Source organism: Vulpes lagopus, chromosome 8 (genome assembly GCF_018345385.1).
Source record: "Vulpes lagopus strain Blue_001 chromosome 8, ASM1834538v1, whole genome shotgun sequence".
Classification (NCBI taxonomy): Eukaryota; Metazoa; Chordata; class Mammalia; order Carnivora; family Canidae; genus Vulpes; species Vulpes lagopus.
The window spans coordinates 11,534,207-11,560,702 of record NC_054831.1 but is presented as its reverse complement, the minus strand read 5'-3'; the positions used below and the strand labels follow the sequence as shown (position 1 = coordinate 11,560,702).

Below are 26,496 nucleotides of genomic sequence, written 5' to 3'. Positions count from 1 at the left end.
CCCCCAGGTATTTCCCCATTGAAGATGCAAGCCGGCATCGTGCCCTACCTGCTGATGGGGGAACAAAGCCAGCCACGTTGGCTGGTGCCGCAGCGCCCGAGCCTCCAGGGAAGGAGGGACGTCCAGATGCTTCTTTCTCCTGCTCCTGAGGGCCCGACCTGGATTGCACATCGAGGGGCTCCAGAGGCCCAGCCAGTGTGCAGCGCCCCCGAGGTACGGGGGGCCTCCTAGGTTCCCCAGCTCCCTCCCTCCGAGGCCGGCTGAGGACCGTGTCCACGCCGAGCGGGGAGGGCTGCCTGAGGATCTGAGACCTGGGCCTGGGCCGCGGTAGCAACAGTTCAGAGTGACACCTTGCTGGGACCCTCAGTTTCACCAGCCAACCCACAAACGGGGAAGCTTCCGGGAGGTCATGGTACAGCCACCCGTAAGAGCGCGACCCTTAGGGACAGGCCAGGGTTCACGGTCCCCTGGATGCTGACCGTGGCCCGGAGCAAGTTCCTCGTTCTCCCTAAACCTCAGTCTTCCTGTCTGTAAAATAGGATAGTTGAGAGGTTGAGAGGGAGCCCATATGACAGGGTTCCTGTCATTTAGTAGGTGCTCAAGAAACGCTGAATACAGTTCTATCAGGTGAAAGCCTGGACCAAATACCCCTACTTCAAAAGAGGAATTCCATGAAAAGCTATTGGCCACCAATGCCTACCCAGCTTCCAGTGGGTATGGTTATCAGTGGCAGGACCTTACATTGTTTCCTTTTTGTTGTTGTAGCTCTAAGTTTAATGCTCAGGACAACTCGGTGAAGCAGATGGTGTCGTTCTCCTTCAATTAATGGGACAACGGAGCTCCACAGGGTCTGAACCCCCTGCCCACTGCCCACACAACTCAACAGGGGTTGATGCAGATGGTCTGGGCCTGAGACCTGGTTCCTTGTCCATCACCTACCCCATCACTGTGTGCTGGCCAGTCCTTCCCAGAGCCTCAGAATCCCGTCCTTTGGCTCAAAGGGGGGACTTTCTACGCTCTACCCACGCCCTTCCCACCGACAGTCTACACCTTGACCATGAAACCCATTCTCTCCACCAAGCCAGCTCCAAAGTGGGCCACAGTAGGAGTGAAGCACATCAAAAAAGCAAACTTGCTTTGGCTTGAAAGAAAATATATGCACCACATAAAACAGAGTTGTTTTGGGAGGTCATCACAGAATTTATATATAATGAACAATATTATAACTTGTAATACAACAAAGATTTAGGTCTCAATAACCGACCAGGTATCTTGCAAATGTTACATTTGAAAGTCTTTATACTTTACAACCACAGGTTAGAGAAAGGGATGCAATTTATTGGACACATCTCACATTTTCTCCTATGAATCGTTAAATATTTAAGCACCATAAATTCAAGCATTTCACATGGATGTGGCAGCCAGTCTTGGTGGTTTAAAATGCATTATGCAGAGTCTCTGGTAGATAATAACAGTGACAATTGCAGAGGACTGATTTTTAATGTTGATTGTTTTGTTCCCTGCAGAACTTCCTGATAATGTCCCTGTAGGAAATTGTGATTTGTGTGTGTGTGTGGGGGGGGGGGGGGGACAGGTTACAGTAACTTTGAGAATTGAAATAAAATAACATTCCCAAAGACACTACGAATTGGCCAGATATAAATAATTCTAATCAGTAATTTCTATGCCCTGTAAGAATCATGATACAATTCTACTATGGACAAAAAAAAAAAAAAAAAAAAAAACAAGAAATGTTTTTTCATATTAAATTGTGGTAAAAAGATGTGACCAGAATAAATGCATAATGACTGCTGTATGCTAGACATATAATCTAACTCAATTTTCAATGTAAGAGTAGGTGTTATGTCCCATTTTATAAATGAGGAAAATGAGGTTCAGACAGTAGGTGTAACTCACCCCGGGTGACCCCGCTGGAAAGTGACAGAGCCAGATTCCAACCAACTCCAAAACCCACATTTTCCCACTATCCTTGCAGTCATACCGAATGAAAGTAAAGAATTACCAAATTCGGTTTGGTGGGTTGATAGAAACAACTCTAATGCAACTCCCTGGAACACACAGAACGGTTTGCTTTATTATAATCTGTAAGAGGCTCAAAATAAAATCTGATAAAAATCCAGTTTTCGTGGACCGTCCCATTGACTATTTTCCTAAGCACCAAACACATAAACACAAACTTCATCGGCGTGATCTTGACTAGGAAGCTCTGACGTGAGGAGGGAGGACAGGCTACGGCAGGAGTTGAGTCTGATCACATTTCAGTGAGGAGCCTTCTCTCAGCCAAATCTCATGGATCTCATCATTTCTGAAATTTCAGTTTTAGAAAAGTAAGCTATATTTCAGGGGGCGATAATGGTTAAAGACCATCCATTGGCTTTCTGTCAATAACTGTTAAGAGGAGATTCGGGGTGTGCAGGTACATTGGCACATTCAAATGTTTTGAAATAAGAAATGGTTTCTATTACCATTTTGTCCACGAGAACCCTACGTGCACAGACCTAACGCCTAACGATAGTCACTGAACTGTCATTGAACCTATCAATATTGCAACTATCAATATTGCACTCAGCTCCCCGTAGGCACAGGGTGTACAAAGCTGAGCAAAGCATGGCCCTGCCCTCGAGGGGCTTGCATTTTAGCAAGAGCATGGAGGAGGCGTGATGAGACCTCACCGGAGCAAGGAGGGAGCCTGAGAGCAGCCAGGCCCAGGTGTCGAACTGGGAGCACTGAAAGGGACTCCAAGTCTCCATGGGGAAATTCGTACACCCTCCCCCAGAAGTTCATTCAGTCTTTAAACAAGCAGGTGGGGGCACCTGGTTGGCCCAGTCTGCTAAGGGACTGCCTTTGGCTCAGGTCATGGTCTCAGGGTCCTGGGCTCAAGCTCCACGTCAGGCTCCCTGCTCAGTGGGGAGCCTGCTTCTCCCCCTCTCCCTCTGCTGCTCCCTCTGCTTGTGCTGTCTCCCTCTCACACATAAATAACATCTTTCAAACAAAAATATTTTTTAACAAAAGGAGCAGAGTGTCCCAGGTAAACTTACTTGAACGGGGGGAAACTTACTTATCACTGGGAGAAAGAGCAGAGGAGCAAGTCACAGAGCTGGGACACGCCTCTGGGATGAGGGTACAGGTGAGCTGCGGGCAGCCCGGCAGCCTGTCACCCCACGGGAAGTCACTTGGATTTCAGGGGTCATTGAATGATTTTTAACCCATTTCTAAAAACAAAATCAAGTTTGCCTCGTGGAGAAAGGACTGGCATTAGACAGTGGAGGCATCCAGTGGGAGCTGTTTGCCATCAAGAGTATGGGGCAAGGGCAAAAATGCCATGAGGCCCGGCGGGGGGGGGGGGGGGTACGCAGCAATCCCCAGGAAGGAGTCTCTGAGTTTTTAGGTCTGGGGAAGATGAGAAAGAATGAGCCACCCACCACACGCAGCACAGAGGCTGGGTACCTGGACAGGTGCGTGGATGGGCTCCACTCATGGAGAATAAGAGACCAGGAGGAAACAGACGGCCCCCTGCCGCCCTGTGACCCCCTGCACAATCCAGGTGCATTCCAGCCAGGAGGTGGGGGAGGGGGCTCCTGGGAAGGAAAGTTGGAGAAGGCTCATGACCAGCCCTGGATTAGAACCACCCTAAAGCTTTGCTCATCCTTCACACAGAAAGGATATTTCAAAGTACACTGATACATAAACAGGTGAGGCGAGCAGAGTCTTCTAGCCCAAGGAGTGATTTCTTCCATCGTGTTGCTCTTTAGACCAGTTAAAATAATTTTTCAATCCGAAGGCAACAACTGTGTAGCATTCAGAGAGGGGCTCTTGCAATGTCAGCATTGTGAACAACCAGTCTCAAACACAATCCCAGGCTCTCCGTGGAGTAAATCGACCACTTAATTCAACCTGTGTCTTAAGATGTATCTGGCAAGCTTATTAGGATAATATTCTGATGTCTTTAAAATACTTCAGGGCACCTGGGTGGCTCAGAGGGTGAGCGTCTTGCCTTTGGCTCAGGGCATGATCTTGGGGTCCCGGGATCGAGTCCCACGTCGGGCTCCCTGCATGGAGCCTGCTTCTCCCTCTGCCTGTGTCTCCAGCTCTCTCTCTCTCACTCTCTCTGTGTCTCTCATGAATAAATAAATAAAAATCTTAAAAAATAAAAAATACTTCAGCAAGCAAGGTATGTCTCTAACGTTCTATTTATCACCCTATCTCTTCTCAGGAAATGCTCCCAGACCAAATTCACAAATGAACAAGAGGAAATTTTAGAAGATTTGACGTTTGGTAACAACATATAATAAGCCTGGGGAAGCAGGAAAATGTAATTATAAACGAGGTTGAAATTGGCTTAAATTTCAGGTGTTCAAAAATATTTAATATGCCATAGTATGATTAAAAATAATCAGTATATGGGTCAAACGAACTAGGAAATATTCTGCTTTCATCTTAAAGTGCACATTTTTTTTTCCCTCCTTTTTACTGGAAAGTATTAAAATAAATTGCCATCCCGGGAGTAGCCCATAGCAAGACTCATTTGAAATACGTTCTACATATAAGAGCTCATTGCTAATCAATGTTCAGCAAAGAAAACAACTCTTGTAAACAAAATTTTAATTGAGTTTTTCTTCTCTCAATTATTTTTAAGTGGGTTGAAACTAAGCACGAAAATGAGTGTCACGTGCTCACGAGACATTTCCTCAGGGTTTTTTTTTTTTCTTCCAAAATGACATGTTTTTGAAGGAGGAAGGCAGGTTTCCCATCATTTATTTCCCACAAGCTTTCTGATTTTTAGGATGAGGCCCCTGAATCCCTACCAGAATAGGAAATGTATCCCTTTGCTATTCAGAAGACCACTCATCATAAATTGACATATCTTCTAAACTTTTATAGAATATATTAATGCCAAGCGTCAAACTGCTGCCTTAGTAGAATACTGACAAAAAAAAAAAAAAAAGAAGAAGAATGGTTTTAAAATTGGCAAAACAAGATGCTTCTGTAAAAACCAGGAACAGGAACGTACAATTCAGTCTGTAGGTTGTTTTTGTTTCTTTTCAAATAGCACCATATCCTCCTGGTGGGGTGACCATGACTTAAATGACTCCTCTTACCCAGGTTTAATTAAGCCGGCCCTTAATTTTCTCCCAAGTGCGTAATGATAACGCTGTCACTTCCCTGTATAAAATGCCATTATGTTTTGGGGGAAAAGCGTCCCCGGGTGGGCTTCGAGGCAGCTCTGCAGGTGCTCCTGGGGAAGGGGCAGGAGGCTTTGTGTGAGCTGCACGCGCCTGAGGAAGCCCCATGTGGCTTCAGTCCCATTAGTGCGCGCACACCGAAGGCTGGCTGGACCCCGACTGGGGAAGTGCTGTCTGCTTGGAAGTTCACTGCAACGGGGAGTCAATTTTTTTGTGAATCACTGCCTCAATATTCATTAACAGCTCTTAGGCCCTTAATCCCTTATTGAATATATTTTTCCCCCATAAACGCTAGTTTTCAAAAGGGTTGCCAAAGTAGGCCCTTCCATTCTCTGAAAAAATGCAGAAGACAACAACGTTTTATGTTCATCTGTGATGTGTCTATGCTAATGTGACATCTCCCGAATTCAGCAACTGTGGTCCTTCCTGGCATAATGATTCATTCTGCTTTGAAATGAACTGTTAAGGCTGGCGGTGTGGGTTTTCTTCTACCTCTCCTTGGGTCACAGCTTTACAATTATTTAAAGTGCACGGGGAAACAGATTACAGAGGGGATCACTCTGAGATGTTGGAAATCTCTACTCTCTAGTTTCATTTGTTGGCCTATTTATTTTTTCCTGCAAAACCCATCCGGAAGCCCAACGTATCACAGAGTAATTGACTTCAATTGCTTGACGTTCTGTTAACCAATGGGGGAAGTTTTCAGTAATGTAGTTTGTGACCTGGCCTTTATCATCTCTTTGCCTTCCTGTGAAATTAGCATAATTTTAAATAAAACCAGCTCCTCCATCATCCTCCAAAACATAAGGATATCTGGGCTTCATCTAGGTCGGTAGGTCCAAACAAATCCATAGGGGAGCATTTCCTTAATCTGTCCCGAACAGAGGGAGGAATGATGGGATGGCGGGAATAGCCACATGGAAACATAAGGGACCGCTGAAACTGGAGTCTGAAATGAGCACCATTAATCTCTTAGCACAGCTGGGGCTCCTGGGGCCCCCGAGGAAGTTTCTCCTGGAGACATGTGGGGAGACATGCGAGTTGTGGGTTCCCTAGCCGTACTTCATGCAGACCTGGCACCTGCTGATTCTCTGGCGCTGGGCCTGGCTTTCTTTCAAGGTGTCTGGTGATGGTGCCGAGGAAAACTGCAAGTCAGGCCTCACCGTTGTCAGCCAGAAGCTATACTCATTTGCAAAAAAGTGGCAAGTTCCCTGTCGGCCTTGGCATTCAAGGAACGGTGCGGCTCGGAAATCTTCCAGACAGCTGCCGGGGGACATGAGGGCCTGCCCTCCTCCTTGGTCTCCAGCCCCTGTGTGCTGCCAGGACAACGGGACAGAGTTAGGGCCCAGACAGGTGCAGACTACCCCAGACCCAGTCAGTGCCATGTGGAGGCCTGGGCCTAACTTTACAGTTTTCCTGAAATTATCCAGGGAAGAACCAACTAGGACCTGCTGAGGAAAGGAGTAGCGGACACGCAGACGTGCACACAAATGAAACCACCTCCTCTGAGGACTGAAGCAAATCCAACTTCTACGCTATAGCAAAAGCATAAAAAAACACAATCGGCAATAAGAAGGAAAGAATGGCCCCACGTCTCAAGAGGCTATGGTTTGGGGTGCGGGTGTCTTCACAATCATGTGTCCTCTAGCTGTCTGGCCATCTGGCTGAGTGGGGGAATCACTGGCCAGTCCAGACAGAAGGGGCAAGCAAGGGGTGTTGTGAGGTGGTGGGTGCGCACGGGGCTCACCATCAGGAACGAGTACCCGATCCAGAGGCTCCTCCAGCTCCGTGGACACGGCGGGATGGACCGGTCCTGGCTGTGCAGTGCCACCACGGGGGCCGGGGCCTCGCACACGGCACAGCGGCTGATGTAGGGGCGGATCTCCTCCTCTGAGAGCGGCATCATGGGCAGGGGCGCGGCACTGGCCAGCCAGTAGGACCGGTCGTTCCTCCGGGCGTAGTGGCACACTTGGTGGATGTTGCAGTAGGCAAAGGGCAGGGTGCTGAACATGGGAAGGCAAGACCCTGCCAGACCTTGGGAGGCAAGACGACATCATGTGGCAGACGAGCAGCCCATCCCGGTGTGCCCGGGGTCCCCTCCTGCATGTGCCACCCGCAGACACGCCTCCTACCATACCCAGGCCCCCACCGAGGCCCGCCTCTGTGGCAGTGAAGGCAGGGTGTGCACCTGACCATTCCTGCCACCTCCCTGGTCCTGGGGCCACAGCCCTCACTCCCTCGTTTACTCAACATCCACTCATGAGCCAAGCGGTGGGCCGGCTGCTGGAGGGGCGCACAAAGCTCATGCCCTGGCCTGGCTGGGGAGACAGATGGGCCATCGGGGCAGTGAAAACCCAGCCTGGCTGGCCCTAGGAGCGAGCCCCAGGGAGCACCGGGACTTCCAGAGAGGCTAAGTGGAAGAAGGATTTACGCTAGGACCGGAGATAGGAAAAGGATTTGCCCAGGTTTGAAGACAGCAACTATTCAGAGGAGATAGAGCAGGAAGAGAGGGCCAGAGTGGAGGAGCGGGGAGCGCAAAGAATTCAGAGGCATTCCATGGGGGTGGAGGGGAGGCAGGAGGGCATGTCTGTGTGTCTGTCTGTCTCAGGGGGTCTGGAGAGACATCAGGGCAGAGGCTAGGGGCTTCGTCCGTCTTGTAAGGAGCCTAGATTTTACGAGTGGGCTCTGGCTAGACCAGGGTGGGAGGCGACGGATGGAACAGAGGCCAGGCAGGGAGGAGGCTGGACGCAGAAGGGGGAGTAGGAGGAAAGTAAATAGAGACAAGATATTAAACACTACTTCTCTCCCCCCACTGCCCCCCTGCCACCCCGGGCCCCCCTAACACCAAGGGCTGTAGCTAGGCCCAACGCAGACGAGCTGTAAGTAGCTGCCACTGGACTCCTGGAGCCTGCACTCCTGGAGCACCCTTGCGAACAGCGGGGGTCATAGCCCAGGGTGAGCAGTGACAGGGCTCCTCCTCCACCAGTGCTCCCTGGTGCCATAGCGATACCTCCAGCACCCACAGCCCAACCATCATGCTCTGGGAAAGACAGGGCGCCAGCACCTGGGTACGTAAACTCCTGGCTTGAAATCTGGCCCTGCGGCCTACGGATCTGCTACTGAAAATGGACCAGTGGGGCACCTGAGTGGCTCAGCCATTAAGCATCGGACTCTTGGTTTCAGCTCAGGTCACGATCTCAGGGTCGTGGGATCGAGCCTGGCACCAGAAGCTACATTTTATATATGCGTTACATTTGATTTACTGAGAGAGAAGTATTTTTGTTAAAAAAAAAAAAAATGAGTAAGTAGCCAGGTGAGAACTACGGTAGCCAGAACGAGCAGCTCTGGTGCCCCACAGGGTCACAGGTTTCAAGGAATTTCACTGGGAATTAGCAGGGTTGTTTCAAAAGAAAAAAAAACCCACCAGAGAGGGGTGGTCACTTAAAATGTTGATGAATCTGTAAAATTAACCCAAAAGTTGTGCTCCTAAGCGAGGGACATGGTGACCACGTGCTCCAACATACCGAGGTCCTGATTGTGGGCCTTCTCCTGTCCTTCCAGGTATAACAGACTGTAGCCCGTCCAGAGCCTGGGCATGCCCGCGGGGCAGGCGGGCTCCCCATCCGTCTGACTGTGGAGAACCAGGAGGAAGCCACTGAGGTATCCAGGCCCAAACCCTCTGGGCCCGGGGTCCCCAATGGGCCCGGGGGGCCCTGGAGATATAAAGAAAAAAAATGAAGGCAGGTTAGGGGGGGTTGTTTCAACAAACACTTCTAAGCACCTCCATTCTGAGCACTCAGGGAGCCAGAGAGGAGCACCCCACGGCCCATCCCTGGAGCACCCCCTGATACAACCACAATGTATACAAATAACTCAGCAGCAAGTGTTTATTCTGAGCATCTTCCCGGCGGTCAGACTGAGTGAGCATAAAAATAGATGCCGGAGGGGAGGTGGATGGGGGTGATGGGGATGAAGGAGGGCACTCGTTGGGATGAGCCTGGGGTGACATGTCAATTCTACTCCTGAAACTAATACAACACTGCACATTAACCAACCAGAATTTATTAATTTTATTATTTTTTTTAACCAACTGGGATTTAAATAAACCCTTGAAACTATAAACCAAACGGCGAGCAAAAATCCCTGCCCTCTTAAAGTTTACATCCTATCTGAACGAGAGAAATGACAAACCATGAAATGTGTTAGGAAGTAAAAAAAGGATGGGCTGGTGTCACCCCTGTGGTGACACCTGGGACTGGACCGGGAGCCTGCTCATCCGAGAAGGGGGTCGCCCAAGCGGGTCTTCCTTACACCTTGCAGACTTCTCTCGGCCTCTGGCCCATCTCGGAGATGCAGGGGACAGGGGGTCCCATGCACAACCAGCACCTTCTTTTAGGAGGCTGGGAGCGGGGAGGGAGGCCTGGTCCTACATTCTTGCTGGCAGGTGGGAAGTGAAGAGCTCATCGCAAGGTGAGCGGGGCCCGTCTCCCTGGCATCTCTAAGGGGCTGACCGGCTGAAGGACGCCAGTGGCTACTTCCAAGTGCCAAGAGCAAAGGTGAGACCAAAAGTTGGTTTTGTTCTTTTTTTTTTTTTTAACCTCACTTCTGGAAGACTGGCAGGCTCTCCCCATCTATACTGCAAAGCAGAGGTTAGAGTGCGGGCCTGGGCGCTGGATGAGGCCTGCTCACGTGCTTGGTGTGACCTGTCAAGGTGGCACGGGCGGGGCCTGGGCTTGGGAAGCAGAGCGTGGGCAGCGCCGAGCCTCACTGCACACGGCAACTGGCTGAAGAGGTGTAGGCGCCCTCTCGTTACAGACCTCACCACCCCCTTCACTCCTTCTCGTCGCCCACCTGGGAGATCCTCTGCAAGATGAGACAGTGCCTGGGGGCTCTTTGGGCCCCCAGCTCTCGGCATATTGCCTGGGTGCACGTTATAATTCAAATGACTCTTCTGGAATGCCTGTCCCTCTCCTCGCCCAGTGCCAATCCCCAATTTTTTCCCTAAGAAGGGGCCTTGTATCCTATATAAATGCATCAACAGTTGTGCGATAAGATGATGTGAACCCAGAAAACAGGCCGAGCGACTGGGCCGGCGGTGGAAGGCGAGAACCCCCCGCCACCCCATCCTCAGCACGGCCCTCAGGGGTCATCGCCCGCACGGCCAGGCTTGCCCAGCTAAAACAGCCGAGCCTTTTATGATCACGAACAGCAGTCTGGGAAACTACTAAATGGGGGGCGGGGGGAGGCAGGCCTTGACTCCTCATTACTGGGGCTGCGGATCAGTGCAGGGGGTTGGGGGGGCCTCTGCCTCCCTAACACCTGGTGAGCCCAAACCTAAGGCAAATGCATTTAATAGGATCAGCTGGGCACGCTGCTTGAGGGGCCGGGGTCCTGCACACAGTTCCCAGATCTGCGGTGTCAAGGAAACGAAGAGAAGCTGGACACTTGTTACCTGGTGCTCCGGGGCAACCGGCTTCTCCTGCGTCCCCTGTGCTTCCGGGAGGCCCGGGAGGCCCTGGGAGGCCGGCCTCGCCCCTCCTGCCCTCCGGTCCCGGCTCTCCTTTGCACCCTGCGAGAGAGATCAGGATGGGGGGTGACACTGCGTATGACACCTGCGAGCCCCCCCTGGCCCGTGTACCTGGCGTGGCCCGGGCTCCCTGGTGGGGCTGCACCCCGATAGCGCGTGTCACTGTCCCAGGTACCGAGTGGGGGAGTTAGACCCTGAGCCCGAGCCATGGGCCCCAGGACTAAGCCGTCGTGGCCACGGCCACCATGTGGAGCCGGGCTGGGGGGATGGTGGCGGGGGGGCCCTTCACGTCGCCTCATATTCTTGTATGTTTGACTTTTTTTTAAATTTATTTTTATTTTTTTTTGTTTGACTTAAAAAAAAAAAACATTGAACATAGATGACTTCTACAATTAAATATTGTCCTTAGTAACGATTTTTTTTTTTTTTTTTTTTTTTTTTTTTTAGAAAGCCGAGTGGAGGACTAAGTAAAATTTCAGAGGATTCAGTTGGGAGGTCAAGTTAAATTTAGAGCCATGTAAGAGCAGCTGTTCTTTAAAAATACTAATTGAGGCTTTAGGAGGCGGGAGGTACCAGCCTGTGCGGGGATTAACCAGTCGGGGCTTCTCGACGTGACCGTCGCTGTCATCTGCCTACCAGTGGGGAGACTGAGGCTCGGGAAGGTGACTGTTGGGGACCCCAGGGGGCCAAGGCTGTGCCATGGGCCACTAGGCCCTGCTTCGGGATGAGCTGCGGCGCTCAGGTGCACCCCCAGGAGGACGTAGACGTGGGGCTTGGCAGCCGTCACACCGGCTCTTTAGGTGTTCGGTTACTTTTGTGCAAGGCATCAACTCAGGAGCCACCATCTCCTTTCGTGCGTACCTGACACGGTCCTTGTCTGGGGAGGAGCGCGTTGCCATCAGCCTGGGTTACCTGACGACGAGCCCCCAGGGTTCTGGTCTCTACTTGTTTCCTTCCTTGCCTTCTTTCTTTCTTTCTTTCTTTCTTTCTTTCTTTCTTTCTTTCTTTCTTTCTTTCTTTCTTTCTTTCTTTCTTTCTTTCCTTTTTTTTCTTTTCTTCTTTTCTTTTCTTCCTTCCTTCCTTCCTTCCTTCCTTCCTTCCCTCCCTCCCTTCCCTCCTTCCTTCCTTCCTTCCTTCCTTCCTTCCTTCCTTCCTTCCTTCCTTCCCTCCTTTCCTTCCTTCCTTCCTTCCTTCCTTCCTTCCTTCCTTCCTTCCTTCCTTCCTTCCTTCCTTCCTTCCTTCTTCTCTCTCTCTCTCTCTCCCATGAATTACCCCAAAGCCAACCATTAAGTCGGAGAGGGCTCACTTTTTCACTCTTGGACTCGTTCTCCCAAGGAGGGGAGAGCCACCTGCAGGGGGAGAGACGGAGGGGACTGCCACACTCGGGTGATCAGATGGCTGTCCCCCTCGATTTCCTGTCTCACACAGGACCCCCTCTCATAGCCATTTGAAATGCCTGCCCCTCCAAATCTCACTGCTTTTGAAATTCTGATCTAATCTCGCCTGCCTGAGGGTGTCCCATGCCAACCTCCTGCTTCTGTCCCCACAGCCAGCCCCGGGCCCTCGCCTCCCCTTCCCATGCTGGGCGAGCTAGCGGGGGGCTTCCCAGTATTCCGGGCTTCGGGGTGCTGTCATTGCACTTCGGGTTTTAAACAAATTCTCTTGGATTGTCAGGCAGTCCCTGGACTGCGTTCCGTACACGATTATCATTCAGTAAGTGAGAAAGGAGGCCTCTGCCTCTCCCCGTCTGGGCCAGGGATGGCCTCTCCTTTCCAGTAACTGGGCCGAGACCTCTTCCCGGGTGGGGCGGCTGTGCGCTGGCTGGCCCGTCCCTCGCCACCAGCTTCAAAGAGAACATCAGTTGCTTTGGAAGGAACACAGGGCCCGGATGGTGAGCTCAGAGCATTCTTTTATCTCCCCCCACCTGCCCCCCAACGAGATGATTGCAACATGTGGCCACTGTGCTATTCCGGAAAAGGCTGCCCAAGTGCTGACAAGCCACCAAACGGGCCGATCACTGAAAAGGCAGCAGGCATCTTCCTGAAAATATCATCGGGCGGCGAGATCACTGTCGATCTGGGGAAAGGGCACCCCCACCCCCGCCACCACCAGATGTTAGGATATAGGCTTTGTTCCCTTTGGAGATATTGTCAGGCAATTTCCAGACAGAGGAAGGAAGGCTCCTGTTAGCCGAGCTGTGGGCTCGGAGCCCTGCACTGTGTGGGCTCTACTTGGTTCTCTACTTGGAACTTGTTTTAAGGACCAGAGCTGCACCTAAAAGTCCTAGTCCTAGTCCTCCTGTGCCTGATGGCTTACTCCCTCTGAGAGCATCACATGTTGACTTGGAGATTAAAGACACTCTCACAGGATGTGGGGATGTCCATTAGGCGGCAACAGTTCAAACCAATATGGAAACAACCCCTGTGTTCATCCCAGGAAGCCCCAGCCTTGGAGTCACCCCCCACCCCTGCCCAGGAAGGAAAAGTTGTAGATCAAAGAGACGGGTGAGCAGAAAAACATTAGGCCTTCCATGGTGGAGGACACTTAAGAGACACAAGTTACATTTAGGGTGGCTGTTACCCACTCATACTGCGCAGGTAAGAGCCAGAACTTTGGGGGCTTTTTGTTTGTTTTGTTTTTTGTTTTTTTTCTGGACGGATCTCAGCTGCAGCACCTGATTACAAAATCAGCTTAGCAATGAAAGAGGTTGTGGAAGGGAAGCCAAGAAGAAACCAACAATGTCATTTTAAGTGGAGGTGGTACTTCCTGGTGGCAGCTAATCCTTCACGACTAAGCTTGGGGGGGCCATATACAGCCCCCCGAACCGTGCTGAAAGAACTGCCTTCAGAAAAGGACAGATGACGAGCAACATGCCCTGCGGGTGACCCAATCAGGCAGGGCTAGGCCACTTTAGACCCTCAGAAGAGACTTGTCGCCTTTTAGAAATTAGACAGTGTGGCCGATGTGTCCAGGGTGGCCAGTAGAAACAGGCAGGGGAAGGGGGCCAAAAAATATACTGCAGGCAAAGAGAGGTCCTTGATAACAAGAGCTGGAGGCCCGTATCGGGGAAGAGGGACCCAGATGGGGTCCTCACTGGCTTGGCCCGAGCGTGGGTACTAGGGAGTGGGGCAGGAAGGAGCTCTGGAGAAGCTGAGCCATGGAGCAGCACAATCCTACTGGGAGACCATGGGAAGAATGGGGGGCACTCTACGGGGAGGGGCTGTGTCCTTTTTTTTTGACTAACAGTCACACTTTGTGGCACAACAGTGACCTCAGGTGTCCCCACTGCCAGCAGGAAGAGTCAGTGACGCCAATAAGGAGAGGGCACACAAGCCAGAGAAGACCCTTCTGAGGCCACCTGCAAACAGATGAGTCCATCTGACCCCGAGTCGGGCAGAACCAGAGCTGACAGGTGATCACACCTGGGCCCGGGGACTGTCACTTCTCCTTCAGAAGCTCACAATCTATAAGAGAGAATCTTGTATGTGCCCAAGCCAACTATTTGCCCATTTGGTTTTTTATTCCCAATTGCTTTCTTTGTTTTCCAAAGCCACCATCATGGGTGAGCCCGACTGCCCAACTAGTCTCAGCTGCTACTGGGGGGGCAGCAGTGGATCTCAATCCGGGTTGTCCACTAGACTCATCTGGGGAGCTTTACAAAACACGGATACTCGAGCTCTCCCTCTCTCTGCATTCTGTTGGTCTGGGAGGAGGTCCAGGTTCACTATTCTTTCTAGCCCCTCCAGGTGATTCTAACCTACAGTTAGGATTGAGTCACCGAGGATGGTGTCACTCTTAGCTGCGTCTTCCAAGGACAGCACTCATATAATATGGTTAGGGTTTCTCAAACTTGAATACACACACACACACACACACACACACACACACACACAAATATTCTGGGGATCCTGGTAAAATGCAGATTCTAACTTGGTAGGTCTAACTCACACTTTGAGTAGCAAGGATGTGTCTACTGAGTTACCAGGCTCTTAGGCCAACCTCCCCCACCCACGCCCCGGCCATCTCCCCGCTGGACAGTTCTGGTTCCTCCAAGCCCTCTCTCTCCTTGAAGGCTCTGTGCAAAGGCCAGCTCTTGCCTGGGTCCCAGCAGTCCAGTCCTGCACCCCTTGACATTGAAGTCCCCCTCTCCCTGTCCCACCATTGTCAGGCCTTTGCCAGAAACTCCACAAAAACAGAAATCATGATCTCCCATTATTTCGAGTTACTTATGTTCTATCAGCTATTCCTTCCATGAGGCTGTGAGGCACGGGGGTGGGGGGTAGGGTGGGAGGGGGTAAAAACACATCTTATTCATATTTGTGTCGCCTGCCATACCTAGTATGCACTTTTGAAAGAGTGCAGAGGATCTGGAAGTATTTATTGAAATAAATTTGCAGAACCCCATTACCAGCCATATCTTCTATTTGAAAGTTGATTTTTTTAACGGAGTGTGTGTTGCAGCGGGGGGAGGTCCCAGCCCTCAACTGCAAACAAATACACAACAAGCGGGTTGGTTTTAGAAGTAGGTTGAGTGATGAGTTATTCTGAGGGATGGGAGAGCTCTGTCCACGCAGTGTGTGCCAAAGAACGAGGCTCGCCCGCAGGGTTAAAGGCAGTTGCTCCAATGACACCCAATTATCTTAGTGCATAAACACAGATGCAGTGCAGTAAATACAAACAAAACAAAAACCCCAAATCAATCCGAGGGAGGCTCCAGAGCTGTTCTGGACACTACCCCAAAACTACTAAGACTCTAGCAGAGGGGATACCTTTTGGGCTGTTTTTTGGGTTTGGGGAAACACACACACACAAAAATGGGTGGTGCAAAACTCAAGTTCTATTTCCAATTCCTTTGGCCCTGAACCAAAAAAGGGCCAAAGCTACACCTGGGCAGTGGGAAAAGAGGAAAGAAAATAGGGTAATTTGCACACAGGGTGTCTAGAATCATGGGCACTGCCAATTGGTCTGAAGAGATCAGTGATCTCTAGCTGACCAGCCCGGACTCCCTAATCTCTTTGTAAAAGACCAGTTGGGTGGGGATTTGTGAAGAGAAAATAAAGGATTTGGAAGACAGTTTCTTAAGGGACAGTTTGGTTTCAGGACTTAAATAAGGATCCTGCTACCCTGACCATGAGCAATGCTCGAATCAACCAAATGAACACTCGGGTCGTGGCCATAATTTAGAAAGGTCCTTTCCCCTTTTTCTCTCTCTCCCTCCTCCAAGTGATACACTCCCTTCCCTCTTCTCCTGGGCTGCTTCTATTCCACGAAGCCCCAATTCAAGTGTTTGTAATTCAAAATCAAGTGGACAGCTATTAGTGACTATTAATAGAGCATCTACTTTGTTGTATAAGAGGTTTCAAAACCTCATGCCTCAAAGCTGCCCAAGTATGAAAGATTCAAGTAGGAGTTCAGCATAAAAATAGCAGGCTTGTGCCGACCCAGTTAGGACATGATCAAAACTTTGGATAAATGTAGAAAATGTATAAGTGGGAGGAGCTTACACTGCCCCATACTCACGAGCTGCTTAGGCTCCAGGGTAAAGACTACAAAGCAAGACCCCGAGATTTTCACTCCAGAAGCATATGATGCAAATAATGAACAGCTAGTGCCAGCCTCCTCGTACCTGGTCCTGGGGGCCCTCTGCTTCCAGGGACCCCCATGGCTCCTTCTGGTCCTCTTGGGCCTGGTACCCCAGGAAGCCCGGGGATGCGGGGGCACGAATCCACATCTGCAGGTGGCCCTGGTTCACCTGAAATTGGAATCACTGCTTGTGTGATGGACCCAAATCGTACAAACAGGCTCCTTCCGCATTCTCAAGGCGGACGGGCTTCTGACACTACACCAGAGAATCAAAGAATGCTCAACAGTCCAAATAAGTTCCATGCAAGTGGGATTGCTGTTCACTGCGGGGTGCACGAAAAGCTTCCAGAAAGCATTTGGTTAAATACACGACTGACCGAATGAATGGGATCTCAGAAAAAGCCAAAGAAGGACAGAATAGTGAAGGTTGCTTGAGGCAGCAGTCGTTTGGTGACCTCCACTGGTTTTCTAATCTTTGGGCCACTTTCAACTGGGTGCCAGCCACAGGTAGGAGCGGGAGGGCAACCTTCGGGGATCCTACACTCAACGTCATGTGTCTCCAGTCCTATGTTCTACATTTCAGCCACTTGGGCTTCCACAGCATCTGTGACTCACGGAGACAGAATTTCAAGGTTCCAACCAGCAACCTTCAACCCTGAGTGCATGCTGGTTGGAACTCTCCAGGGAACTCTCTGAATCTACTGATTATGGAGTCCTGCCCCACAAGTAGTGATCCAACTGGGGAGCCCGTGGCATGGGCAGTGCCCTCAAGCTTGGTTATACAATAAGCCCAGCCTAGGAAGTTTTCAAAAGAACTGGTGCTAGGGATCCCTGGTTGGCTCAGTGGTTTAGTGCCTGCCTTTGGCCCAGGGCATGATTCTGGGGTCCCAGGATCGAGTCCTACATCAGGCTTCCTGCATGGAGCCTGCTTCTCCCTCTGCCTATGTCTCTGCTTCTCTCTCTCTCTCTCTCTCTCTCTCTCTGTGTGTGTGTGTGTGTCTTTCATGAATAAATAAATAAAATCTTTAAAAAAAAAGAGAGAGAGAGAGAACTGGTTTGGTGCTGGGATCCCACCTAAGCTTGTTAAATAGGAATTTCTGGGGCTGGGACCTTGACATGGGGAATTTTTAGAACTCCCCAGAAGGCTCCAGTGTCAGCCAGAGCTTCACCATCGCTCAGCGCTAAGAAGCTGTGGTTCTGACTTTAGCACATCAGAATCATCTGGCCAGCTGGTCAGAGCCCAGAGCTTCTGAGCACATAGGTCTGGGGTAGACCCCGACATCTGCACGTCTAACAAGTTGTCGGGTGAGGCTAATGGGGCCCATCTGGGGATCTCACTTGGAGCATGATCACTGCTCTAAAGGTTTGCATGTTTTTCCTTCTTGGTTGCATTCACATCTTTAAGATATTTTTTCCTAAAACTCCATCCGGCCCCCCTGCAGATATTCCACAAGGGAAAAGAAATCATAATAACACTAACCAATAATGATAACGGCCAACACTTAATGAATGCCTCATCACGTCCCAGGCCCCGTGCTAAGTGCTCTACGATTAAAGGCTCCCAACAAGCCCGTGTGTGTGTGCTGCTATTACTGGAGTATTACAGGTAAGAAAACCCAGGCTCAGGTAAATAAGTGACATATCTAAGGTCACACAGAGAACCTTAGGCAGAATCTAGGTTAAAATCCAGTAGGGGCCTGGCTCCAAATCTGTGCCCTTCACCAGGACACCACACTGCCTCACAGAACTCTTCACGTCCCTGTGACGAATTCCAAGAGACACATCATATTTGAAAACACACTGCTTATCAGTTGTGGTTTTCTTAAAATTCATACAAATGTGCAAAATAAGTTTAGGAACAGCAGTGATTAGGCAGCAAGAAAACGGTAGGAAATGTAGGCCGTCGTGGCAACACAGGCTACACAGTAGTTAATGTGTCTGCGCAGAACGGACTTGAACCTGGGGCACCTGGGTGGTTCAGGTGGTTAAGTGTCCAGCTCTTGATTTCAGCTCAGGTCATGATCTTGGGGTCCTGGGATCAAGTCCCACATCCGGCTCCACGTTCAGTGGGGAGCCTGCTTGAAGATCTCTCTCTTTCCCTCTCTTTCTGCCCCTTCCCCAACTCATGCTTTCTCCCTCTCTCAAATAAATAAACACATAAATAAATAAATAAATAAATAAATAAATAAATAAATAAATCTTAAAAAAAAAAAAAACCTTAGACAGACTTGAGCCCTTGTCAACTGTTTGGAATTTAATCTCTTATAAAATACTGTATGAAACCACATCCAACACTGAGTTGGGTGCATCTTTACAGTACATACAGTTTAATGTAAAAGGTGGCTGTTGCACTCTGAGTGACTTGAGGGAGATGAATATGAATATTTCGTATTTTCCCTGAGTAATCTTGTGAATTCTGGGAGAGCGAAGGAAGCAGGTAAGGGAATGGGGTGGGAGAGGGATGGGCATTTGCCCGGTGCTTCCTATTTAGGATCCTAACTTATCTTCAAATGAGTTTATACATAAACAGACACAGAGAGACACTAAAAGGATGGAAGTGGAAATATTATATAGGAAGCTGTGATTTTTATTTTTTTTTGAAGCTGTGATTTTTAAACACAAACATTTAAAATAGCAGATTCTTTTTAAACTCTGATATTGCTTTTCTTTACTTCTTACTAAACCAGAAGCTGAACGGAAGCAGTGAAAGTGTCTCTTGTGTAAGCTCCTGCATTCAGGGCACATTTTCTTTTTTCTTTTTAAGATTTTGTTTATTTATTCAACAGAGAGAGAGTAAGAGAGCACAAACAGGGATCCCTGGGTGGCGCAGCGGTTTAGCGCCTGCCTTTGGCCCAGGGCGCGATCCTGGAGACCCGGGATCGAATCCCACGTCGGGCTCCCGGTGCATGGAGCCTGCTTCTCCCTCTGCCTATGTCTCTGCCTCTCTCTCTCTCTGTGACTATCAAAAATAAATAAAAATTAAAAAAAAAAAAAAAAAAGAGAGCACAAACAGGGTGAGCGGCAGGCAGAGGGAGAGGGAGACGCAGACTCCCCGCTGAGGAAGGAGCCTGATGCCGGACTGGATCTCAGGGCCCCAAGATCATGACCTGAACTGGAGGCAGATGCTTACCTGACCACTGAGGGAGCCACCCAGGAGCCCCAGGGTAAATTTTCATTAGGGTTAGTAAGAGATGCCTGGAAAGAACAAATGCGTGCGCTCACTGTGCCGCTTTTCTTCTTTTAAGAAACTCTTTTCACTCTCTTTGAAAACCCCAGACACAAAATAATATGTTGCTTGGCATTGTGGAGGGGCAAGCGAACACTTAGTTGAAAAGAAGAATAGCATTTTCATTGTAACACACAAGGAAATTTGCTCTTTGAAAATGGACTTCGATATTATGGGAAAACCTTGTCACAGCCCCTTACTGGGTGTGAAGGACCTATCTTTTCATGCTGTTGATACTACTTATTTTAGGGACGTTCTATGTATTTATATCGCAGAATTTATAAAAGAAACTTAACACTGGTATGCTCTGCAGCATTTGACAGAGAAAGCGCTCACGCTCTGGGCCTGAATTGAAATTATGTAAGCTGAGTGTCTACTCTGTCCTGACAACCTATAATGAGACTCGGCTTTAGGACGCTCTAATATGGGGTTACTGTATCTGTAATGAGGAAGCCGAGGCACTGAAGCCTCATATAATTACAGCGCCCCATCTATGAAAACGTAACAAAGCATAACTCACAAGTACAGTGAAAAAGGCCAGCACAGAAATAAGTAGAAGCCAGATTTTAGAGGAAACTATTAATTTTACTGTAGTGCTTACCTCTGGAACCTGGAGAGATCCAAAGTCGGAAAATGAAGCCGCGCGACGATTTTCAGACGGTGGAAAGAGATTTTAAATTTGTCAGTTAGGACAAAAGCGAAATCGGTTATTTGAGAATTATACATAATACTTTGAGGATGGCATCAATGATGAGCAGAAGGATGGCATCTTATTTACATAACTAAGTCCCCATCCATGTCAGTGACAAGAACAGCTCTGCTTTAGTAATAGAGCTTGCACATCCAGAAAAACGTGACATGAAGCTCTCTTGCACGATACAAAATTTCAGTTGATTTTGTACAGCAAATATGCCCTAATTCAACATATAGAGAAATTCTGTTCATTGGCAGGCTTCTGAAAGTTTCATATTATTTAGCCAAGTTTTATAGGTTAGGCCCAGAGAGGAAATAGGAGATGAATCCAAGTATAAGCTCTTGCTCATGTAGTTCTCCGATCCATCATAAACCAGGGCAATCTGTTTATTCTTCGGACCACAGCGCTCATTTAGGAGATTGCAAAATACTCTGAACGGACACCACATTACCGTGCTGTGGATTTAGGATCTCAAGAGATATTACTTCTGCGAGTCTCAAATACGCATGTCTGTTTGCCCTTCCAACTCCTCCTTGGCTTACTTTGACCCTCTGATGAAAACGTGTTCAATGCTGAGCTGGCACTGAATAGCCTGTCCGTCTTCGTAGGAACTACTGTACTTCACGGGAGAAGTTTAAAAAAAATATCCAGGAAAATCAGCAGGAGTTCAGGGACAGAAATGAATAGGGGCCTCACATACAGTGATCGAATCACTCTTTGCCTCTCGTGTGAGCGGACACAGATTCATTTACCTCAGAAATCTTGTATGTAAAATCAACTCCTAATGTGCAGACCCACTCGTTCTAATAATAAATATTAGTTTATCGAACATCAGATTGTGTCTTGAGGTCTGAAATAAATACAGCTTAACCCCTTCGAAGTCGCAGGCAATTTCGGAATAATTATGAGCTTCCAGTCGACCCACAGGGTTAATACCGAAACAGAAGGCTGTCTGCAGGCTGCTGGGGGAGATCACTAGGCACGAGGAGCTTACCTGGAGGACCGGGGTGCCCTCGCCGGCCTGGAATGCCCAGCAGACCCTTCTCCCCAGGGAGCCCAGGAAGTCCCGGAGGCCCCTGAAGCCCCGGGAATCCTATTGGTCCTAAAAGGAACATAAAGACGTAAAGACGGGGCCCTGGAATGAGGCAGCATCAAGATAAGAACAGTCTGGTGGACTGAACCCAGAGATTCACTCCAACAAAATTCAGGGCACAGTCAGCCTGAGAATCCGGATGAGTCTCTCACTTTTTTCTGCAAAGCTGTGAGGAGCTGTCTCTGGCTGAAGGAAACGCAGCATTGTCAAAAGGATGAAGGGAACTGGTTTCATGATGGAGATAAGACCAAAGTAGAATGAAAAGCCCTGTCATCCTGAACTTTCTCTAGAGACAGGGGACCAGAAGCGAAGGGAAAACCAGGAAGGCCAGCAGCTCAGGGCCTTACTCGCAGTGTCCCTTCTCTTCTTCGGCGCCCAGCAGGGCCTCATTCCGGAGAGAGCCCAGCCAGCCTCACCTTCCTCGGAGGAAGCCCCCTCTGGGACCCCATCCCAATCCCACCTGCTCTTATCATGCTATCATAGAAGAGTGTCCCCTACTTGAAGCACCTGCCTCAGTTTCTATCCCTGGATCCTTTGGTGTGAATGTCTGTCTTCCCCCCATGAAACTATGCCGAGTAAGAGTGGGGACCCTGTTTAAACCTGCTCACAGTTAGAATCCCGTAGGGGCCTAATAAGTGTTTGTGGAATAGATTAAGTATTTCCCACTAAGTCTGAAAAGGTAAGCTGAAGGTAAACACTCTTTGGACCATATGCCCCCTGGACTGGGAGTCAAGCAGCACGCTTTATGGTTTCATCAGTACTTCTAAGTCTTTGTATATCCTTTTGTTGGTCACTGTTACTTACACTACATACTGTCTTCCCAATCCTAAAGAATATTTCCAGGTGGCGGTTCATTCTCTAGAGTAGCAACTAGGAAGAAGGAGTGTCTTATTTGGAAAAGGAACAAGGTTGTCCAGCGAGCCTCCTCCTTCCTTTTGGTGACTGGCATGCTAGCGTGTCTGTCCAATTCTGGGGTTTAGGAACTGGAAGCCCACATACCTGCAGATATAAGCCACATTCTCTAAAATTGATTTCATTGCTAATGAAGTTGAAGAGGGTTGTTGTGTACTGTTGTGCAGGTTGCGTACTGCACCATTACAGGGATGCCATTTGCACTTAGTCACGGCAGCCTTGTGGTGATTTTGGCCTTCATTTTTCCCTAATCTTTTGCTTTATTTCCTATTTGGTTCAGAAGTTAGGCAGGGAGCCAGTTATTGGGCAGACTTTGACAGTTGCTTCTCTGGTATCCAGCTTCCTTATCTATGACATAAGGGAATTAAAATGGAAAACCATTCTTGGTCCCTTTTCGACAAGAAAAAGTGCTATGAAATGAATAACTCTCTGAAATCCTGGTGACCAAAAACTAACAGTTAAGTATTAGCAAATTAGATTTTTTAAAAAAATGACTTAAAAAACATTTCAGCTTTAAAAAGTGGGGGGATTCAATAATGGAGACTGTCTCACGAATATAAAAAGACAAGATCAACCATCTCGAACAGAACTGTCCAGTACGGCAGCCACTAACCACATGTGGCTCCTGAACCCTTGAAATTGGCACGTGCAAACTGGGCTGTCCTGTAAATAATGAAACACGCACCAGACTTCAAAGCTGGGGAGGACGATGTCTTACCTGGGGGAAAAACCAGGTTTGTACAAACGGCCCTGATTGTTGCATAACTGACAGTTTATATCAACAACAATATGCCAAAGTGGTAACACTTGAATATATTATGTCGAAGGAAATATCGGAGTTCATTTCACTTATTTCCCTTTACTTTTTTTTTTAAAGATTTCATTTATTTATTTATTCGAGAGAGAGAGAGAGAGAGAGAGAGAGAGAGAGGCAGAGGGAGAAGCAGGCTCCATTCAGGGAGCCTGATGCGGGACTCGATCCCGGGTCTCCAGGGTCACACCCTGGGCCGAAGGCAGGCGCTAAACCACTGAGCCACCCAGGGATCCCTCTCTTTACTTTTTTAGCATGAGGCTACCACACCTTTTCGTTACGTGGGTAGCTCGTGTTCTATTTCTGTTGTTCAGTTCGGGTCTTTAGACCATCAGGTGTGTTTCATCAGGGTTCATGAGGATGAACTTGTGTTTCTTCCCCTTACACGTCCAACCATCACCCGAGCCTTCGGACTCTTTGGGAGAGTCAGGGAATGCACTTTGGGATGCAGGGACTCTGTCCATGGGAAAGGAGAGCTCCCCGGTGCTGGAGCAGAAGCCCAGGCCCCGAAGGGAGGGACCGCAAGGGTCTTCATGCCCGACTTGAGAAACGACCTGCGTTCCTACCTTTCTGGCCGTCTTTTCCATCACATCCTGGGAAGCCTTGGTGTCCTGGAGGGCCGGGTGGGCCCGGGGGACCTGGAGGCCCCGGCGGCCCACAGTCTCCTGGTTCCCCTCTCAGAAGGTCAACGCTCCCGGGGGGGCCTGGGGGCCCGGGCGCTCCTGACCGCGGGGAGGAGGCAAAAAGCTTCTTTCAGTCAAAGACCAACGTGTCCGCTGGCCGCCTGAGAGCTTCTAAGGAAAGGAAGTGAATGCAGGCGAGAGATGAAGGGAATTAGAAGGACAAAGCCCGCGGTGTCGGGAGTGCAACAGAGACTGTCTCGCGGAGCCCGAGCTGGGCGGTGGCGTAAGTGGCCTGTTAGTAACCGTTAGACAAGTGGCTTTTCTTTGCATTGTCATCCCACTGCCTTAATATCGGGTAAGAGGACGGATGGATGGACGGACAGAAGGACAGACGGGCGAACTGACACAGATGAAAGGCTTTGGAGAAAATCTGGTGATGGAAGAGGAATATTCGCTCAATTAAACGTTCAACTCTATTTGAAAACAGGCGTCTACACCCACGAGGTGAGCCCGAATTCGATTCCCCCTCAGCTTCTCATACCGCCTAGGGTATTTGGGAGCGTTTTAATTTTTCTCAGCCAAAAATAGAATCGCATAATACTTGAGCCCACCCTGATGATCGGCCTGAAGACTTAAGGCAGTTGGGGTGGGCCTGCGAGGGAGCTGTGGTTGGGGGCCTGGGGCCACCCTCCGCGATCCCCCGGGCGCCCACTCTGTCCCTGCCCCGTGCTCGGAGGGACGGCGTGTCCTGCGAGCAGCCCCTGGGGGCCTCTGTGCTGCGAGTGCCAGGCCCGGGCATGGTCACGCTGGCGGTGGCGGCTAAGGTGGCAGGTGCCCGGGACCCAGAGGTCCCGCTGCCGCCGCGCAGGCCCTGCCGAGGGCCACCTGTGTCCCCAGGGAGGCGGTGCACAGAGCCGCCCCGGCCAGGGACAGCCCGCCGCCCGCACTCCCACCTCGGCCACCTGCCGCGTTGACGGCGCTGCTGAGGGCCTTCAGCTCTGGCTCCGTCTGGTCCTACGTCCCTCCAGAGCCGGGGGCCTGCACGGAAAGCCTCCACCACCCCCTGCCGGGATTGTCCCATACCTCTCGGACCATCGGGGCCAGGAGGACCCACATCTCCGGGTGGACCTGGGTCAGGAACATGACCTTCAGCAGCTCTTCCTGTGGCACCTGCAGGACCAGGGGCTCCAGGTTTCCCTGAGGAGGGACACGGTCAGTTGTCAGCCTCGTCCCATTTGCAAGGTTTTGATTTAGTTATTGAGAGAGGGGCAGAGCATGCCGCTTCTTACCTGGGGGGCCGGGGAGGCCTCTTTCTCCAGAAAGGCCTGGGGCAGAAATTCCCGGGCTCCCAGGGTCTCCCGGCTCCCCTTTCAGCCCAGGTAGGCCCATTGGACCGGGTGGGCCCACTTCGTGCAAACCTTGATGAGGGAAACAGCATTAGTCCGGCGTCTTCTCCCTCTTGGTCCCTGTTGTGGCTCCTGGAGAAAAACTGTCTCCAAACAGGGTGACAGGGACACAGCCGGTTGTGCTGAGACCAACCACCTGCTGCAGCGGTGGGGCCCTAAAGGCTGCAAAGCCCTCCCTGGGTCGGTGGTCATCACTGCTTACACCCCATCAGCCATGGGTTCGTTTTATGGTTATTTCCCAGATTAAAAAAAAAAAACAAAAAAACAAACACACACACACACAAAAACCCACAACAGTGTATCAGTGTTCCAACCTCTATCCCAGAAAGCATGAGACCCCAAATGAGATCCAGCAATAAGTAACTATGAATACACTGGCTTGAAATGTAAGGTGGGGATTAGCATGGAGATAACAACCAACCATTGCGGAGTTTCATCCTGAAAAGCGAGAACATCACTGGTTTCTTGGGGGAGGCACCCATTTCACCAGACTCTTTGGAAGAGCCACTAAAGTGAATCCTATGTGCCCTACATTAACTCTTGGCCTTCCAAACTGTATCAAGATTCAGTCTCACTCCAGCCACAGTATCAAACCTGGCGGCCCAACAATCCGATCCGCCACCCAAAGACCCTCAAAACTCCGTGTCTGATTCCAGCTGCCTCGTCTGATTGTGAGCTGTTTTGCTGAGACACTAAAGCAACAAACATCCACTATGTTAAAATACCAGAGGGACACCCAGGGGACTCAGTGGTTGAGCATCTCCCTTTGGCTCAGGACGTGATCCCGGGTTCCTGGGATCGAGTCTTGCATGGGGTTCCCTGCAGGGAACCTGCTTTTCCCTCTGCCTGTGTCTCTGCCTCCCTCTGTGTGTCTCTCATGAATAAATAAATAAAATCTTTAAAAAGATAAATGAATCTTTAGCAGAGAAACAGTCCCAAGCAACACCAACAGAAGTCACTGTTAACCAGCCATTCTTTCTTAAATTGGGTTTTCTCAGGGGTCCTTTTTTATATAAGTCATCTCCAGTCCTAATAATAGTCCAAGGCTGTGTCTCTAAGCTAAGCCAGCTTCTCAGTCCGGCACCCCGATCGTGTGCAGTGAAGGAATCCCAGCAGCCTCTCACCGTCTGCTGATCGCAGTTCAATCTCTCGCAAAGGATTTCCTCTTACCTGAAGCACCTTTGGCTCCTTTCTGACCCTTTAAACCATGCAAGCCATTCAGACCCGGTGACCCGGAGGGACCTGAAACACATCATAGGCCTGTGACCCGCCAGGGAAGACCAGGTGTGGAAGTTCACTGGCCACTGGGGATGATTCACTGATGGCCACCAGTGGAATCCCCAGGAGAGGGCCGTGAGTTCTCACTGCCTAGATGTCATTATCAAGGCTAAATCCAGGCCAGTGGCTATTATTTAAC

The 26,496-nt window shown here is 49.9% G+C and overlaps 1 protein-coding gene across 9 annotated transcripts in view; it reads right to left on the bottom strand.

Moving 5' to 3' along the window:
- Window positions 1–1,176: 1,176 nt before the first annotated feature.
- The window catches only part of COL4A4 (collagen type IV alpha 4 chain), a 189,358-nt gene continuing 164,038 nt past the window's right edge, over window positions 1,177–26,496 (bottom strand). For all 9 annotated transcript variants that reach the window (XM_041766907.1, XM_041766911.1, XM_041766905.1 and 6 more), the window contains 11 exons: window positions 26,250–26,321; window positions 24,963–25,091; window positions 24,757–24,870; window positions 23,617–23,772; window positions 21,229–21,336; window positions 20,142–20,150; window positions 16,358–16,483; window positions 10,657–10,773; window positions 8,729–8,917; window positions 6,952–7,238; window positions 1,177–6,520 (listed from right to left, as the gene is read on the bottom strand). In XM_041766907.1, the coding sequence (XP_041622841.1) occupies window positions 6,257–6,520; window positions 6,952–7,238; window positions 8,729–8,917; window positions 10,657–10,773; window positions 16,358–16,483; window positions 20,142–20,150; window positions 21,229–21,336; window positions 23,617–23,772; window positions 24,757–24,870; window positions 24,963–25,091; window positions 26,250–26,321 (1,571 nt within the window). In that variant the 3' untranslated portion in view covers window positions 1,177–6,256. The remainder of the gene's footprint in view (window positions 6,521–6,951; window positions 7,239–8,728; window positions 8,918–10,656; window positions 10,774–16,357; window positions 16,484–20,141; window positions 20,151–21,228; window positions 21,337–23,616; window positions 23,773–24,756; window positions 24,871–24,962; window positions 25,092–26,249; window positions 26,322–26,496) is intronic.